Here is a 17,841-nt window from a genome sequence, read left to right on the forward strand (position 1 = left end):
AAGCCTCAGTAATGGTGGATGCCCCTCCCCCCATCAAGCTCGAGCATACCAGGTCGACTTCAGACTGCTGTGCTGGCAGCGAGAATTTCAAACCCGTGGATCTTAGCTTGCTGGGCTCCGTGGGGTTGGATCCAATGAGCTAGTCCACTTGGCTCCCTGGCTTCAGCCCCCTTTCCAGGGAGTGAAAAGTTCTGTCTCGCTGGTTCTCCAGGTGCCACTGGGTTATGACAAAAACTCCTGCAACTAGCTCGGTGTCTGCCCAAATAGCTGCCCAGTTTTGTGGTTGAAACCCAGGGCCCTGGTGGCATAGGCACCTGAGGGAATCCCCTGGTCTGTGGGTTGTGAATACCGTGGGAAAAGTGTAGTATCTGGGCTGGAATGCACCATCCCTCAGGGCACAGTCCCTCAGGGCTTCCCGTGGCTAGGGGAGGGAGTTCTCCCAACCCCTTGTACTTCCCGGGTAAGGTGACACCCCACCTTGCTTCTGCTCACCCTCCATGAGCTGCACCCACTGTCTAACCAGTCCCAATGAGATGAGCTGGGTACCTCAGTTGGAAATGCAGAAATCACCCACCTTCTGCATTGATCTCACTGGAAGCTGCAGACCAGAGCTGTTCCTATTTGGCCATCTTACCATCCACCAAAATCATACATTTATGGTCAACTAATCATCCCAAGTCTCACACTGAGATACACAGAGCCTAAAGAGGGACAAGGGAAATCTTTCTTGGCATTGCATAGGTCCTCCTCCCTACTTCCTCCCTAACTCCCAGCCCTGGAGCAGAACTGCTTCTCAAAGCTGACCTGGCCTCCTTCCCTCTCTTCTTTCCCTGGGTTGTCCAGATCTAAGAGTGATATTATCCCTCTACTGCTCTCAAACATGGCTCCTGACCTCTCCCTTTATATCTCATGATTGATGGTCCTTGAGAGTTTCCCTGGCTCCCTGTCCCTTCTTCTCTACCAGTGTCTCATGCATGAACCCACAATGGTAGGAAGGATCAGGGAGCATGGAGGGAGAAGAGGAAGGCAAAGAAAACAAGAATGAGAATGGGAGGGCTTCGCTGTTGAGCTAAGAACAGAAGTTTGTAGGTAGCCCCCTCCTTTAAATGAGGAACAGCTTCCTCCCCAACATGGTCATCACCATGCCCACCTACCTGCCATTTAGTGTTTTTCAAGGATTAAAGGGGAAGTAGCAAGGAGAGCCTTTAAATTACTTGACAGAAGACTAGGCCATGATTCCGTTTTGTTTATTCTTCTCTCCCCAACTCTGCCTTTCCACTCTCAGTTATTGTGCCCATTCCTCTGGGAATAGTGGAACACAATAACACTCACTACACCCTGTCTTTGGGCCCCTCCTCCTCTCCTTCCCTGAAAGAATGGAAGTGGCAAAGTGGCAGGAGCAGGATTGGCCTGTGGCAGATGGAACAAGGCAATAAAGGAGGAAGAGGTTTCTTGGGAGTGGAGAAGGAGCTAGAAGGAACCCAAAAAGGCCCATGGATAGAAACCATGTCATTGTTTGCTGGGAGGGAAAAGGTGGAGACCTGAGTCTGGCACAGGGTAGGCTTGACCCACTCACATGCTCTTGTGTCTCATCCACAGCAAGCAATGGCTTGGTCCCTGAGTCCCTGACTTCCAATCTCAGTCCTCACAAATGCACACAAGTGGAAAAAGCCTGCTAAACTCTGCTCTCCTAGACCCTTTCTTATCTTTCTCTGCTCAGCTCATCTTCTCTGGGAGCACAGAGACTGGAAAACGAGTTCATACCCCCTCACACTTGGTTCAGGTCTTCAGTTCCATCTCTGTCTGTGGGATCAAGAATTGGAGCATTCTGCCTCTTCACTCTGTCCCATGAATGAATAATCTGTCCATTTCTCCAGTTCCTGAGCTTTTGTATGCTGCCTTTCTCTTGTGTCCTCAGAAAGGCAATGGAGCTCATGTCTATTAGCCATGTGCTGAGAAGGTGGTGGGCAGTTATGCAATAGAGTGACATCTCTTCCCTTTATCTCATTCTGCCATTTATTTCCTTACTTCCCATATCTCCATGGACATACATTTCTCCTCTTTTTCTGAGTTGGCAAGGGATGACATGAGTAGTCAGGATGCACGGGGAATGTGGCCCTAGGAGACTGTGTCAGAGGGCTGAAAGGGCAGACTGGGCACTAATGAGTCAGCCAGGAGCACTGATTTCTAGATCCTGTTCCACAACCTCAGGGATGAGAATGTGCTTTTTCCTGGGGCCCTTGTATTCAAATGATGGTGGAGTATCTGAACTTGGAATAACAAATCTCAGTTCTCTGTTTCTGCTCAGACCCATCTAAAGGCAGTCACTTCCTGCCACTTGCCTTAAATAATTGATCTCTCAAATAGAACCCATGTTCCCTGCTCTCAAACCCTGCTGATAATGATGCCAGTGTAGATGAGGACCTGCACGATAAGCTTTGAAGGTAACAGGTATTATAACAGGGGTAAGCAGCTTTGGGAAAATGGAGTGCTCTTTTGCTGACTTGTTCTGGGGGACTTTGCTGATTCTCATGAGTATAACTGCTGGGTCCATTGACCTAGTACATCCTTGAATTTTTTAGTTAACCTCCCTTCTTTATAAAAGCTACATGAATAAATTTATTTGAATGGTGGTATGATAGCAGCTATCCAGGATGCTAGCAAACATGGATTCACACAAAGAGAATGGAGTCCTCTGCAGGAATTTGAATTTCCCATTTTAGTTTCAAGGGCACAATCTCAGATCATTCTAGGAGAAGGGGTGGTGAGGCAGTCATAGTCTCCAAGCCTTTGGGAATATGAGATCCTTTCCTCCCAGGTCACTTCCTCCTTTCGGCTTAGCACTTTCATTCTTTTTAGTCGCCATTATATGCAGTCACCTCTTTCCTCTTTCATTTCTACTTTATTGGCTTGAGGATGCACCTAGTACCATAAATACTGTCCACAAAAATTCCACCCCTAGCCATCACCTCCCCTCCATTTTCAGGAATCTCAAGTTGAGGGTTTGTAGTATATTTTGGTTTTGTTACTCATGAGCAGTATAGCTCGCTGAATTGGGACATCAGTGTATTGTTTCAGGCTGACTAGAGAGGAGCACCTCTAGAACCAAATGAATGTCATGCCAGAAGGCTACCATTCTGACCATCATTAGTGGGCCTAAAAACCAGCTAGAAATGATGGAAAACTCATTAATGAAGAATGCTTAAAAGCTGGGCAAGTAAACAAAGCTTATTTTCTTTTCTAAATAACTAGGTGAAGGAAGAATGAAGAAAGTTCCAAATGTTTAGGAAACACCAAATGTGGCCCATCATTGTGTCAGACATGCTCACATGTGTGCATTTAATCCTCACAGTAGCCCTAAGAAGTAGGAATTATAATCTTCATTTTATAAATTTGGAAACAGGCTTAGAACGGTCTCTTGATGGAAAAAATATCTGAAGACATCCATTTCAAAAAAGCAAACATTGGCCATTTCTGAGTGATTTGGTAACAAAGTTTTGTTTATTGTCTAAATTTAAGATAAAATGTGTCATTTTCATTACGAAGTACAATTTTATGGAATACTAAATAAACATATATAAATAAGCCTTGGCCAACATTATAAACCAGGATCTGACATAGATATAAATCCATGCCTTCCAACTTCCCTTGACGTCACATTATCTTCTCTTAAGAGATAGTCACTTTGGCTAATAGGGAAAAGAAAACCAGTAACATCAGAAAACAATTTCCATCTGGCCTGGCTCTGACTGGCGTCATCACTCTGAGCCATATGCCTTACTTTGCTCTGACACTTCAGGATGTTCCCTCCTGGTATCAGCTGTGCACCAAAGCTAAAAGTTCACAAGGCTCTCCTTGCCATTCTCAATAAATCAGTTTTGCAAAATCTCCAGGCCTTCTTGCAGAGTATTCAGGCATATAGGGTTGTAGTTGATCAGCCATAAAGATGGGGCTCCCTTTAGGTCCTGCAGCAGTATGGCACCAGTTTGAAAGCCTCCATCCAGTCCACATAATGAAAGTCAGAAAAAGACCATTTACCACTTATTTGTGCTTTCTACAAAAAAAAAAAACAGATACCTGGATGAGGGCCAAGACTGCCTCCCTCATCATTTCACTATATGTCTATGTTGACAAAGTCAGCAAGAGGAGAGATATCAAGTGCTTGCAAGGTCCCTAGGCCTGTCCTTACATTCAGACCTTCCCTTGCTACTTGTAATTCCTTGACAGAAGACATTGTGGTAGTGGGTACTCAGGAGAGAAGCAACGAGAATGGGACAATTCTCCCAGGGCAAACACTGAATCCTCTCTTTCTGTTACAGAGTAAAGTTCCCTGAGTCCTGGTCTTGATTGTTCATGTAGATAGAATGATAACTATTGAAACTGTCCCTAATTTAGTAATTCTCTCTGAGCTCCCTTAAGAGGGCCCAAGTACTCTTATTTTCCATTTCTCTTGACAAAGAGTAAAAAATGAGACTAAGAGCCTTGACTATCATATGTCTGTTGAGCACTTGATACCTGAAAAATTTAGATGACTGGGGGTGGGGAAGCTTTGAATAACCAGATATATACATATAGATGGATAGCTAAAGGAATCTCATCACTACACTTTCATTTTTTTATTTATAAAATACTCCTTATGTATCAACTCTTGTGCTAGGCACAGAAGATGCAATGCTGAATAAAACAGACAGCTTAGATTCCTTTTTGTGAAGTGTAACATGTACCCTTCCCAAATGTTTTATTAATCACAGATTCCTATCATTGGGTGCCTCATAATTTTGTATTCTTTCACCACTTCTAAGGTCAAGCTCTACATGGTAACTTTCCTCAGTTTGGAGACACTAGACATGCTTCCCTTCTTCTGTGGAGTTTCTGGTGTCTAAGAAGGCTCGATCGCCTACTAAAGTTTCTCTTGCATAAGCTACACGTATAAGGCTGCTCACCTGTGTGAGTTCTCTGGTGTTTAATAAGGTGGGAGTTCTGAATGAATCTTTTTCCACATTCATCACATTTAAAGGGCTTCTCTCCTGTGTGAATTCTTTGGTGTGTGTGTAGATTTGTGTTATGACTAAAGCTTTTCCCACACCATGAGCATCTATATGGTTTTATTCCTTGATGGGTCATGAAGTGCTTATTAAGATCTGAACTCCATCTAAACCTCCTGTCACATTGTTGACATTTATAGGGTTTCTCTCCAGTGTGAATTCTGTGGTGTTTAATAAGATCAGAGCTAACTCTGAAGCTTTTCCCACATTCCTGACACTTAAAAGGTTTCTCCCCTGTGGGGCCTTTCCCATGAAGATCCATAAGTTTTGGAAGCTCTTGTTTACAAGTTGCAAGTTTCTTTCTTTTCTTCCTTGGAAAAGCTCGATGCCATTTCTGTACACTGTGTGTATCACCAGGATTTTCCCTGCCCATTGTTTTCTGGGCAATTTTCATTCTGGTCTTTTTTGATACTTCGCATCCTGATGTTTGTATTTCTGATGTAGAAACAGATATAGGATGATCATTTCCAGTGTCATTTTTTAGCTTTAACCCTGTTAGAATAAACAGAATAATCAGCCATCTGTGTCCCAGTGCAAGAAAGCTACATAAATGGAGAGAAAAGTCAATGATGATTGCTTTAAAAGAAATACAGGAACAAGTGATTTCCGGTCCAGTGTGGACAAAATGGCATAGACCCATTTCTCCTTGATCCTCCCTGATAGGCACAACAACAAACCCATTAAGTGATATGAGATAACAAAAAGAAAATTCTAAAAATGGTAAGAAAAAGACAAACTGGTTTAGGACCCCAGAACAAAAAAAATAACATAGCAGGGTGGCTTATATCCCCACACCCAACAGAAGAAGGCAACTATCAACAGAAGGCTGCCTGGGTAGGCTTATTGTTTCCTGAATGTAAAAAGAAGTGCAAATAAAGACTTGTTGATTGAACTCTGGATAAAATAGAATATGTGACTAACGCCAATGTGCAGTTGGTCTTGGGCAAACATACATGATTCTATAACTTTAGCACTGGAGCTGCTGGAAAGGTAAAAGCTAAATGGAGTTTCTGCTCTTTTTTACATTTTCCATGAACTAATGACAACTTCAGAAGACTAGTAGGATTGTGTACTTTGTAACTCAGAAGGCTGCATTTTTGAGCATTAACTTGCAGCATATTTCACTATATTTGTTATTTTCTATTTATTACAACTGGACAGCTCCAAACTCTTATACTATTTAGTATCTTGTAGCTAGGTAATAGTTCACTTTTTGCTTAATTTCTGCAAGCCAATAAAAGGAAATGTATTTAAGTATCGAGATGTTCAAAGGAAAGAGTAAAAAGTATTCATGGGGAAAAAGCTCTGTTTAACACATGTCTTATTGTATTGCATTATTAGCTGATTTCACTCACTTTATATTTGCAAAATAATTGACATTTCTAATATTTATTGAAATTGCTTAATTTGCACACCCTGTACTCTACACACAAAAATGTATCAAATATAAGAATGAAGTTAAAATTGTGACTCTGATTCACTGTAGCAGCACTTTAAATTGCCCAGCTTTTTGAAGATATAAGCTACGATATTTGTACTTCCCTATGTCTGTGCCATAAATGCTTGAAAACGTTAAGGTTTTCTGTTTTTTTTAATATATATATATATATCAAAATAATCAGTGTAAACCTTGGTTGGTCCCTGAGTTCACTGATATTTGAGGTAATGGGGACCTGCAGACATTCTGACTAGATTTACTACCATGTGCCTTTGCCTACTTCTCTTTGATATAGCAAAATATTTAATTGAGAAATCACTTTATGTTACCATGGTGGATTTTCACCGTGCTATAGCCGTTTTCCTTTGGATTCCCATCAGTGGTGCTGCTCAGTGGCTTGCATATAGACTTGCTATGAAGAAATGCAGAGGCAGCCCATGCTGCCCTATTTCAAAGTTGAACTCTTTAAGCCCTTGGGAGTGGGCTTCACCCGCTATTGCAGAGGCATTTTGCATTTGTTTGTGGCAAGAAATTCACCTTCTCAGGCCAGGCGTGGTGGCTCACGCCTGTAATCTCAGCACTTTGGGAGGCCAAGGCAGGGGATCACTTGAGGTCAGGAGTTTGAGACCAGCCTAGGCAACATGGTGAAACCATGTCTCCAATAAAAATACAAAAATTAGCCAGACATGGTGGCACACACCTGTAGTCCCAGCTACTCGGGATGCTGAGGCAGGAAAATTGCTTGAGCCTGGGAGGTGAAGGTTGCAGTGAGCCAGGATTGCACCACTGCACTCCAGCCTGGGTGACAGAGTGAGACTCTGACACACACACACACAGACACACACACACACACACACGAAGAAATTCACCTTCTCAAACCAGTAAAATACAGACTTAATTTGTAAGGACTGGAGCTACACATTAATATGTATCACCTTAGAGCAAGAGCTATGTTCTAGGAACCACATCACAATTTTCAGTCATGGAACAATATATCCCATGGCAGAAGACCTTTACGTGTGATCTGCTCTATTTTCATGTGATAATTTAAACTTTGATTGCCTAGTAGTCCTTTAAGTTAACATTTCTGCTTACTGCTACTGGATTTTTGCTGCAAAAATATATCAATGACCCACATGAAACATACTAAGTGAATCATGATAAACAAAAGGGAAAAAATGATTAAGAGAAAATTAAGTGACTGTGTTACACCGCTTATCCCAAACCAGAGAATAAGCCATTTCAAGCAACATCTTTGAAGAGTCGTGTGGTGTGAATTGGTTTGTATATGTTAGTATGTATTTATTCAAACATTCATATACACTCAAGATACAGTTGGCCTAATTATAAATGGGGGCATTGGTAAAACTTATGAAGTGTCCTCATACTGAATTGTAATTTTCTCTTACCTGTGAAGTAAAATTTAGATCAATCCCATGTCTTTGTTAAATATATTTTTTTACCAGTCCTAAATTTAGGGTTTATTTCCAACTAGATCAAAATAAATGTAAGTTGTCGAACTCATTTTGAATATGATGGATATGCTCTACATTTAAATTTCAAGAGGCAATAATACTATTGGAATTATGTGAATTCTAACTCATTTTAACAAGGCAACCTGACCTGCATAGGATCACTTGAATGTTATCTTTCTTAGGATTACACTAATATTCTTCTCACAAAAGATCTATAAAATATTGTAGTTGGAAAAAAATTGTATAAAAATGTTTGGAAATTAGAAACTTTTCCTTAACTTTTATTGATATTGACTTGAATTATTATTTTCTAAACTAAGAGCCATATGCCTACCTGTAAATCTTTCCACATATCATTTAAACTTTTGTTTGCATTGTTATTGTTGTTGATTTACAGATTAGTTATTAATTTTTCTGTAGAATAATGCCATTGATGTGCATGCTTTTATGTTTTTTAGAGAAGGGTGTGTTTGGATGAAAGATAAAAAAAGTAAAATCTTTCACAGTCAAAATAATTCTATTTAGAATGCAGAAGTGAGACAGGTATTTACAAAAAGCTCTCCAGGGGATCCTGATAATCCCTTTATTTCCCACACATCATCAAGTTGAGAATCAATCAGCTGTTGGAACACTGGGACTCTCTCACAGGGGTGCATTTTCCATAAACAGAGGACATAATATATTACTTAACTTCTACACAATGGGAAGGAAGAATCTTTACCTAGAGAGATGACAGTCTCATAGATATCCTGCATTACATCATTGTAGAGAGTCTTCTCAAGAGGATTCAATAATTGCCATTCTTCCTCAGAAAAATACACAGCCACATCTTCAAATGTCAACAAACTCTAAAGAAGAGAATGGGCTATAGTTTAGTACTTGCCACTTCAGAAGCTGTCCTACCACCCATTTCTGAATTACATGGTAGGCCAGGTGCTGAAGATGTGAACAGTACAAGATTTAGGGGGAAAAAGTGAGAAGGCAGAAAGGAAGGAGCAAAGAGGATCAGTAAATCACCTGGGAGGTGCCCAGTTCCCACTGTGCCAAGCCTAGTTGCCTAGAGAATAACTGGGGCTAAAATGCCTCAAAGCACCTGCTGGACACTATGAGTCCTAGGCAATAGGGACAAGCAGAGGCAAGGCCACAGTCAAGTCACCTGAAAAAAGCCAGCAATAACAGCTCACCAGGGACTCAGGCAGGATGAGTTTAGATGCCATCTTCCAGTGTTTGATTCTTTTCTGCTCAGAAAGGGCTAACATCTGTTGATCATGCACAGCTGTGGGTAGAAAATAGCCAGGGAAAATTTCTGTTTCCTATTTACAAACATCCCAAGCTGATTTCTAAAATACAGAACATCAGGATGCCTTCAGTAAAGATGGATCACATTGACAAGTGTGTGTGTGGTGCCAAGAAGTGGCCATCTCATTGTAAATAAGAACCAAATATCTACCACTCATACAACCAGTTCCCCAGTTCATGAACTCTTTAGATTTCATAAAAGAAATTAATCAAAGGAAATCTATTCATTTTTCCTCTCATACCATAAGCTGGGCAAGAATTGAAGGTTTGAAAATGAAAGGCTCAGGTCCTCCAGTGTACAGTAGGTAATGTGGGAGACTTTTGTCTTTTATTACTTTTTCCTAATGCACAATTTTTATCCCATTCTGCCACTGATAGCCCATGTCTGTCCCCAATTTTTCCTACAACTTGTGAGAGGGAGGTGGCCCCACCTGTCCCTGTTCCATCTTCTTCTCTCCTCTCAAGTTTCAAAGGAGTAGAGTCTATAGTGTGAATAGCAGGGTTCTGTGGTTTGGATATTTCTGTCCCCCAGGCTGACCCCCACCTTCAACCACCATCAACCCACTGTACTCCCACCTGGGAGACATCATAGCTGCTAGCATGGCTGGCCACCTGGAGAATTCCCAGGACATTCTAGGTGAACTAATTACTACCACAGCTCCCAGGAGAAGACAATTATGATGAAGCTCCTCACCTCTTTCATATACAGGCTGGGTTTCTTTGTGAGTGTTCCAGCCCAGCTGTTCTTGTAGTACCCGGTATGTATTCCAATATTCTTTCTGGAACACACCCATTGGTTGGGGCTCTGCTGGCTTCCACTTGAAGCCTGGGGCCACTGCTGTTCCTCCCAAGAGCACTGCCTCCTTTCCCAGCTCATGGGCTGTGACCTAGAAATAATCCCCATCCTCATTAGCACAGAACTTACTTTTGGTTTTGGGGTGGTAGTGGAGGGAGGAACAAGAGCAGAGCCCAGATTTGGGGAATGCATGACATTAGAGAAGTAATAAAAAGAATGAAGAGGTATTGTACCACTATGTTCTCATAAAGAACTATACTCAAAATCTGGGATAATTAGGATAAAATAGAAAAAGCTGTGACTACTGCAGATCCCCGCCCCCCCAACCCAGTGGCCCCCACCCGGATGCACAGAGCCCTGGCTCAAGCCACTAGCAGAGTTGGGTAGGCAGCCTGTTCCCCTGCTGGGGAACTTTCACTGGTTTACTTTCTTGACTTGGATCCTTGTTTTAGTGAATTTTTATCTTTTGGTTTTCTGTAAAAGAAAAGGAATTGAGTAAAATAAGCTTTCCTGTTAGCCAGTTTCCAATCCTCCAGGAAAGAATTTCACAGGGAACGGAGATGGATGGAAGAATAAATGGGGAGAAGAGTTGGGCTCTAATCTCTCTTCACATGATTTGGTAGTAATAAGACACCAAAAATATGGCCTGCCCTGGATTTTTCAAGGTAGGCTCCTGAAAAAAGAAAGTGTGCTGCCATCTTCCAAGGACAAACCTTGGTTTCCCACTCACCAGAAGGGCCAATGACAAGCCACTAAGTGAGGGCAATGGAGGCTCTTTCCTCCCAGCCCAGAGATGTGTGTTTCTGCTACAGAAGATACTACCCCTTAGCATCCTGATTCCCTCCACTTCTCTGTTGGCAATTGTCTTCTTTCCATATCCTTGTTTCCTTTTTTTCTTTCCATTTTGTTCTCTTTGCAGTCTCCCCAGAGCCGCTTGATTCATACTTCTGTTTGCTAACCTCTCTCTCCTTTGGTCTCTGTAAGTGCTGCCCATCTTGTGGATCTTCTCCCCTTTCCCAACTCTTTCTTGCCCTTTATTTCTCTTTTTCTAAGAACTCAACTCTTGTCCTTGCCCATGCCAGACTAGGCCCACCACCATCAATTCACCCTGGCCCTAGAGAAGACAAAATGCATTTATTTTCTCTAAGACAAGGAAAGGCTCTGCCAGAAATCTTGAAACCTGTGGACTATTGATGCATGTATGTCATTTCAGATCCTTGCTAGCTGTCCTAAAGGAGCAACAGAATAGCGACTTAATCTGTCTAATTATCTGATAACTCCTCCATTCTGATATATCCACTTTTATCCTACTTCATTGTACATGTAGGGAATCTTTCTTCTTACCTCATTCTTTGTTCCATCAGGCTCCCTCTGCAAGAATTCCACCAGGACCAGAGCCTGTTTGACATTCTGTGGATGATGCTTCTGCACCCAGTTCTGGGTCTCCTTGGGCAGAATGCTCAGGAACTGCTCTAACACCAGCATTTCCAAGATCTGCTCTTTTGAGTGGATCTCTGGCCTCAGCCACTGATGGCACAATTTCTGAAGTTGGCTGATAGTCTCAAGCGGTCCGGTTGCTTCATGATAACGGAAGCTCCAGAAGTGCCTGCAAGCGCTCTCAGGACCAAGATTCTCTATTTTTGTGCTGTATTTCTTACTCTGACTGGAGTTCTCTTTCACAGACCCACTAGTCTCCCACATAGCCCCCATCTGGGGGCTTGAGCATGAATCCGCGTTCAGCTCTCTCATCGTCATTTGCTCTAGGAACAGTTTTACTCTTGTATGTGACACTGACACCCACCTGGTACCACCTTTGACAAATCAGGGTGCATCAGGTTGGTACCAAATCAATGAATTGTTCTTCCCAAGAGCACTGAGGGAGAGCAGAAGAAAAGTACATGTCAAGAAGAAAACCACATGACACATATTTACTTGCTATTTATTGTTAGAAGAAAATGAAGAGAAAAGTTCCTGTCTGGCTTCTTCTTTAAAATCAACTGCCAAGAATTAGAACATTCATGATTAGATTACTCAGGAGGTAAGTTTCTCTCCTTTTCTTTGTTTTTCAACTTTGAAACAAAGCACAGCTAAGAGAAGACAAATGTCAATCAATGTATTTCCTGTTGGTTTTTTTTAAATTTTTTTAACAGTTGAGGAAAGATTGGTGGGTGAGAAAACTGGCACCAATTGGCCAAAAGGAGCTTTGAGATTATCCAATACTTAATCTGTGGGTTTCCTGTCCTATATTGGCAAATAGGGCCTATTTGAGTTTCTCGAAACTTTAACAGATCATCCCAATCATTTTTCTTTAGTCAGAGGAAAAACAGTTTCTATATCCCTTCATCTCATTTAGATTGAAGCCTTTTACTAAATGGAACTCTTAATATTCCCTTTTATACTGTATCAATGCTGGTAGGAGAACTGAGACAGCAAGATCAGAGTAGAAGTAAAGTAATTAGAGAAAAAGTAAGCAAATGCCCTCCCGCTAAGCAAGCAGATCATCAACATTTGATGTGGCAGGGTGTAGTACTTCTTCGAAAGACTTATAAAGGGCACTGCACAGGTTTGTACTTGCGTATTAAATTTTTTGTTTACTTTAACTGGAAAAATTTACAGATGGTCTTCCTTTACATATATACAAATGTCAGGTGGTTAAAAACAAAAAAGAAAGAGAGATGGTGATGATTAAGGTTCTTTATAGATGGGAAGGGTCTTAGTAATGGTAATCTTTCTCCTGACTTAACATGTCCTCAAAACTGATTTTCCCTGAGGTGATCCAGCAGAAACAGTAACAAAATTCTTTCAAGGATGCCACAGGTATTCAAAAAAATGGTTGGCTCCTTGCTGACCATTCAGGCTCAGGAGGTACAGGAACACTTCTTACATTTTTTTGTCAGCAGAAGCCATTGTCTTTAATGTTGAAATGACCCTTTCTTTGGTGTTATGTTCATAAGCCATCAAAAATCAGGAAGTTTCGCTGAGTGTGGTGGTAGACATTACTGCCCCAAATCCCCATCCCTGATTCACTACAACTTCTAGATCAACCACAGGGATGCCCACAAGAACTCTGAACGTGGGCAACCTTTGAGTGTGCTTCACTAGTATCCCTGGGTTATATTTGTACATCCGGTAGAAAGAAGTTGCTTCCATAGGTAAGAAGTGGCTGTAGGAGCCTGCGGCCAGGCGGCCTCGCTGTGGACAACTCCCACCAGCTCTCCAGGCGACCTGCCGCCTGTCAGTGGCGCCACTGCCCACTGAAAAATACTGTATCACATCCCCCACCCTCATTCCCTGCTACGCAGCAGCCCCAAAGGCTGCAACTGGCAGGAGCGGCCGGTATTTCTCAGGGGATCGCTAAACGAATCTAAAGAGAAAATCAGCTCCTCGGTTACCTTCAGTCAGCTCTGGCTTCCCCGGAGGCCACTTTCCTCTTCCTCGGCTCGACTACGCCTCTGCCTCTGTGGCCACGCCTCCCTGCTGCTCTGGGTAGCAAAGCTCTCCGCTGCTGCACCACTAGGGTAAGCGATGTCAGGAAAGCGCGGGATGCCTGGCGAGTGAAGCTCCAAGATGTGGGGAGTCTTGGAATATCAGTTCCCTCATTCGATCCCTCCACCTCCCGAAGACCTGACCCCGACTCTCTCTTCCAGGGTCGAGTTCTGTGGACCTGAACCGGAATCAACCAGAAAATGAAAGATGCATTTCCGGTGGCTTTGTGACAGCTACGCCCAGCTATCCCCCTCCCTCTACCTGCGAAGTCTCAGCCTAGCCAAGTTAGGAACTGTCCCGGGGGTCCTTTCCATCCCAGAAGAACCAGCCTCCTGCTCCAGTTAGGTCCTGGATGCAAGAAAGAGTTAATGCTACCGAGTCTCTAGCCCTGCTGGAAGCCTAGAGGAGCCCCTCAAATGGCTCTTCCCTGGGAGCCATGTAGCTTACAGACTCCTGGTGCCAAGGTCTCCTATCCCTGATTTGCCACGTATTGTGCATCCGGATTGTTCCTGCTGGCTTCCTGGCGGCTGGCAGCCCATTCTACCAGGAGCCTCACCCAGTAAGGGATGCCACCTCAAAGGTCTAGGGGCCACGGAAGAGTGGCTCACAAAGTCAGAACCAGTTCAGCACTCTTGTGGGCAGAGCTGTGTTCTGGGCCTTCCTGAGTCCCAGCCAGAGAGAGCTCCAGCTGTAGTCACTAGACTTATCAAAAGCCTCCTTGAGTAAAAGGCAATTTGATCCTGGTCAAGCCTCTCGCTAGATCAGAAACAACAGTCCCTTACATTTTCAAAACCATATTCTAGTTATCAGACATGTGCTCCCCAACCATTATCTTGTTTTATTCTTGTTAGGTAGATTTTAACCTTTTGAGATAGGTCCCATTTATACTTCTCTTTGACATATAAATAATTTGAAATGGTATGACATGACATGACTTCACCTACTACTTCATGTTCAGGGTCACATAGATTACCAGTGGCAGATTTTAGCCAGGAATTTAGGTATCCTGTTGTCATATCCTGTCCTTTTTCTACTACATTATGCTTTCCCTGGAGGACAGAAATCTTGCTTCCATCTTTATCTCCTGCAGTGCTTAGCATAGTTCTCTGGGTAAGGTATTTCATATTTACAGAATCATCTTTCTAAGAAGCTGAATATCTTGGGTTGTCAGTATTCTCCAAGTTTTCAGTATTTACCAAGTGTTGAGCCATTTGGACAAAAATTGCCAATGTGAATCTAAACAGGAGAAACTGGGTGTAGCTTAGTTTTACAATGGGGATGAAACTGACATATTTTGGAAGCCAGTGTGAAAAACCACTCAGACAAGCCAAAGAGATGTCTGCATGTCCAGGAGGAAAGTAAAAAGCACCTGTTTGACTCTATATATAAATGCAGATGACACTAAGTTAAAGTCAATCATCATTCAAAATCGAAGCTCCCCAAAGGTGTGTAAAAGGACACAGTGCATTATCTATGATATATAAACTTAGTAAAAATGTTTGGTTCATCAGAGCATCGTCTTCAGAATGGTTCTTTCAAAACTATATTCTTCAAGTCAGGCATTTTCAACATAACATTTTATAACTCAATGAAGAGGAAGTCAGGGCACTGTGACTTCTGTATAATCCCCAGGCTTACATTTCAATGAATCACTAACCAGTGAGAATGGTCAGATAAAAGTCATTTTCTTTCCCCTAAACACTTCAACCTTGATTCACCCAATAAATCAAGGTGTGATCTTGAGCTGCAAACAACTTTATAGGTGGAAGCAACTTAAAGAGAATATTGTAATTTTGAATAAGGTCATGATGAGCAAGATAAAGAAGGAAAAAGAGTTTCCAAAGTCAAACCTACAAACCAAGAATGCGTAATTTTTAAGTGAGCAAAGTTGAGATGGAGTAAAACAAACAACTATAGCAAATATCTAAGACGTCTTTACAGAAAGGAATCTGAAAATGATGAAGGCTTAACCAGTAAACATTTTTCATGGTCTGGAAACTGGAAGTCTGACATCAGGGTGCCAGCATGGTTGTTGGGTTTATGGTAAGGGTCTTCTTCCTAATCATGTCTTCACAGGCCTTTTCATTGTGTGTATATGCAAAGAGACAGACTGAGATCTGATGTCTTTTTCTCTTTTTTTCCATAAGGGCATTAATCCCATCATGGGGGCTCCATACTAATGACCCCATCTAAACCTGATTGCCTGCCAAAGGCCCCACCTCCAAATACCATCACATTGGGGATTACAGATTCCACCTAGGAGTTTTGGGTGTACACATTCAGCCAATAGCAGCTTAGAGGAGGAAAAATGTAGATCAATTTTCGAGAAATATGGAAAACTGGAAACCAACTTAGAAAAAGATAGGATATAAATGAGAATGAAGAAAAGGGTTACCTACCCCCTCTCAAATTTGTGATTACAAAGGAAGTTGTTCAAAAAAAGAGGAGAGACTGATGAAGAACAACAACAGATGGCTAAATTTAAATGATGTGCTGTGAGACAGAGGTTGGACAACCTCACTGATTTTTTTTTATTTTACAACTGAATTTTAAAGGTTTCATTTCATGCCGAAGGAGATGCAACAAGTAGTAATCAAACAAGCAGAATCTACTCTGAACAGTTTCAGAGTAGATTCAATTCTAAAATTGGTAGCTTTCAAAATCAAGGCCTCATAATAGTGAGTTGTTAAACATGACTTTGATTTCTGGTTCTAGTAATTAGAATTTTTTAAACAGCTAAATTATGATATAATTCACAAATCACATAATTCATTCATTTAAAGTATTCTAAATATCAGTGTTTTTTAAATATACTCAAAGAGTTGTGTAACCAATGTGGCAATCAATTATAGAATATTTACCTCACCCCGCAAAAAAATATTGAACCATGCAGCTTTAACTTCTCATTTCCTGTCATCCCCCACCTCCCAATCAGCACCAACCCTAGGCAACCACTGATCTACTTTTTCTTCTCTATACATTTCCCTGTCCTGGATATTTCATATAAATGGAATCATATGATATGTGATCTTTTGTGTCTCCCTTTTTTCCTTAAGCATAATGGTTTCAAGCTTCATCCATATTGTAACATGTATCATTACTTCATTCTTTTTTACTGCTGAATAATATACCATTGTGTGGATATATGACATTTTGTTTATCCATTCATCAGTTAATTGGTATTTGAATTTTTTCAATTTTTGACCATTATGTATAATGCTGCTATGAACATTTGTGGACAAATTTTGTGTGAACATATATTTTTATTTATTTTACATACATTTGTAGTGGTGTAATTGCTAGATCATATGTTAACTTTATGTTTAAACATTTGAGGAGCTGCCAGACTATTTTCCAAAGGGACTACACCATTTTACATTCCCCCCAGTACTGTGTGAGGGTTCTAATTTCTCTACATTCTTGCTAACACTTGTTATTACATGCCTTTTTAAATTATATCCATCTTAGTGAGTGTATTGTGACATCTCATTGTGCTTTGATTTGCATTTCCCTTATAATTAATGATATTGAGCATATTTTCATGTGCTTATTAGGCATTTGTATATTTTCTTTGGAGAAACTTTTTTCAGATCCTTTGCTCATTTTTAACTGTTATTTGTCTTTTATTATTGAGTTGTAATCATTGTTTATATATTCTAGACACAAGCCAGACATATAATTTGCACATTTTTCTTCCATTCTGTGGATTAACTTTCAACATTCTTGATGGTGTCCTCTGCTGCACAAAAGATTTTAATTTTGTAATGGCCAGTTTATCTATTTTTTCTTTAGTTTCTTATGTCACATCTGAAAAACCAGCCACCTAATCCAAGGGCACAAACATTTACACCTGTGTTTTCTTTTAGACGTTTTATAGTGTTAGCCCCTAATTTATTTAGATATTTCATCCATTTTGAGTTAATTTTTGTGTATGATCTAAGATAGAGGTACAACTTCTTTTTTTTGCATATGGATATTCAGTTGACCTAGCATAATTTGTTGAAAGACTATTCTTTCCCTATTAAATTGTTTTGGCACCCTTGGTGAAAATCAGTTAACTCAAGGTGTATGGCTTTGTTTCTGAACTTTCAATTCTATTCTATTGATCTAAATGTCTAGTCTTATGCAAATACCACACTGTCTAGATTACTGTTGCTTTGTAGTAAGTTTTGAAATTACAAAATATGAATCTTACATCTTTGTTCTCCTTTTTCAAAATTGTTTTAGACTCTGGGTCCCTTGAATTTCCATATGAATTTTAGGATAAACAGGTCAGTTTCTGCAAATAAGTCATCTAGGAAT

At 41.1% G+C, this 17,841-nt stretch overlaps 1 protein-coding gene across 16 annotated transcripts in view; it reads right to left on the reverse strand.

The window, feature by feature from the left end:
• Positions 1-3,471: 3,471 nt before the first annotated feature.
• Positions 3,472-17,841, reverse strand: part of ZNF75D (zinc finger protein 75D) — a 58,793-nt gene continuing 44,423 nt past the window's right edge. For 4 of the 16 annotated variants that reach the window (XM_054676912.2, XM_063804334.1, XM_063804335.1 and 1 more), the window contains 7 exons: positions 13,446-13,717; positions 11,398-11,926; positions 9,952-10,144; positions 9,143-9,234; positions 8,680-8,806; positions 4,944-5,537; positions 3,472-4,054 (listed from right to left, as the gene is read on the reverse strand). In XM_054676912.2, the coding sequence (XP_054532887.1) occupies positions 4,035-4,054; positions 4,944-5,537; positions 8,680-8,806; positions 9,143-9,234; positions 9,952-10,144; positions 11,398-11,808 (1,437 nt within the window). In that variant the 5' untranslated portion in view covers positions 11,809-11,926; positions 13,446-13,717 and the 3' untranslated portion in view covers positions 3,472-4,034. Of the gene's footprint in view, positions 5,538-8,679; positions 8,807-9,142; positions 9,235-9,951; positions 10,145-11,397; positions 11,927-13,445; positions 13,718-17,841 lie in introns of all 16 variants that reach the window. The other 12 variants (XM_016944187.4, XM_016944185.4, XM_009439675.5 and 9 more) reach the window with 6 other exon arrangements.

The sequence above is a fragment of the Pan troglodytes genome, chromosome X (assembly GCF_028858775.2).
Source record: "Pan troglodytes isolate AG18354 chromosome X, NHGRI_mPanTro3-v2.0_pri, whole genome shotgun sequence".
Taxonomy (NCBI): domain Eukaryota; kingdom Metazoa; phylum Chordata; class Mammalia; order Primates; family Hominidae; genus Pan; species Pan troglodytes.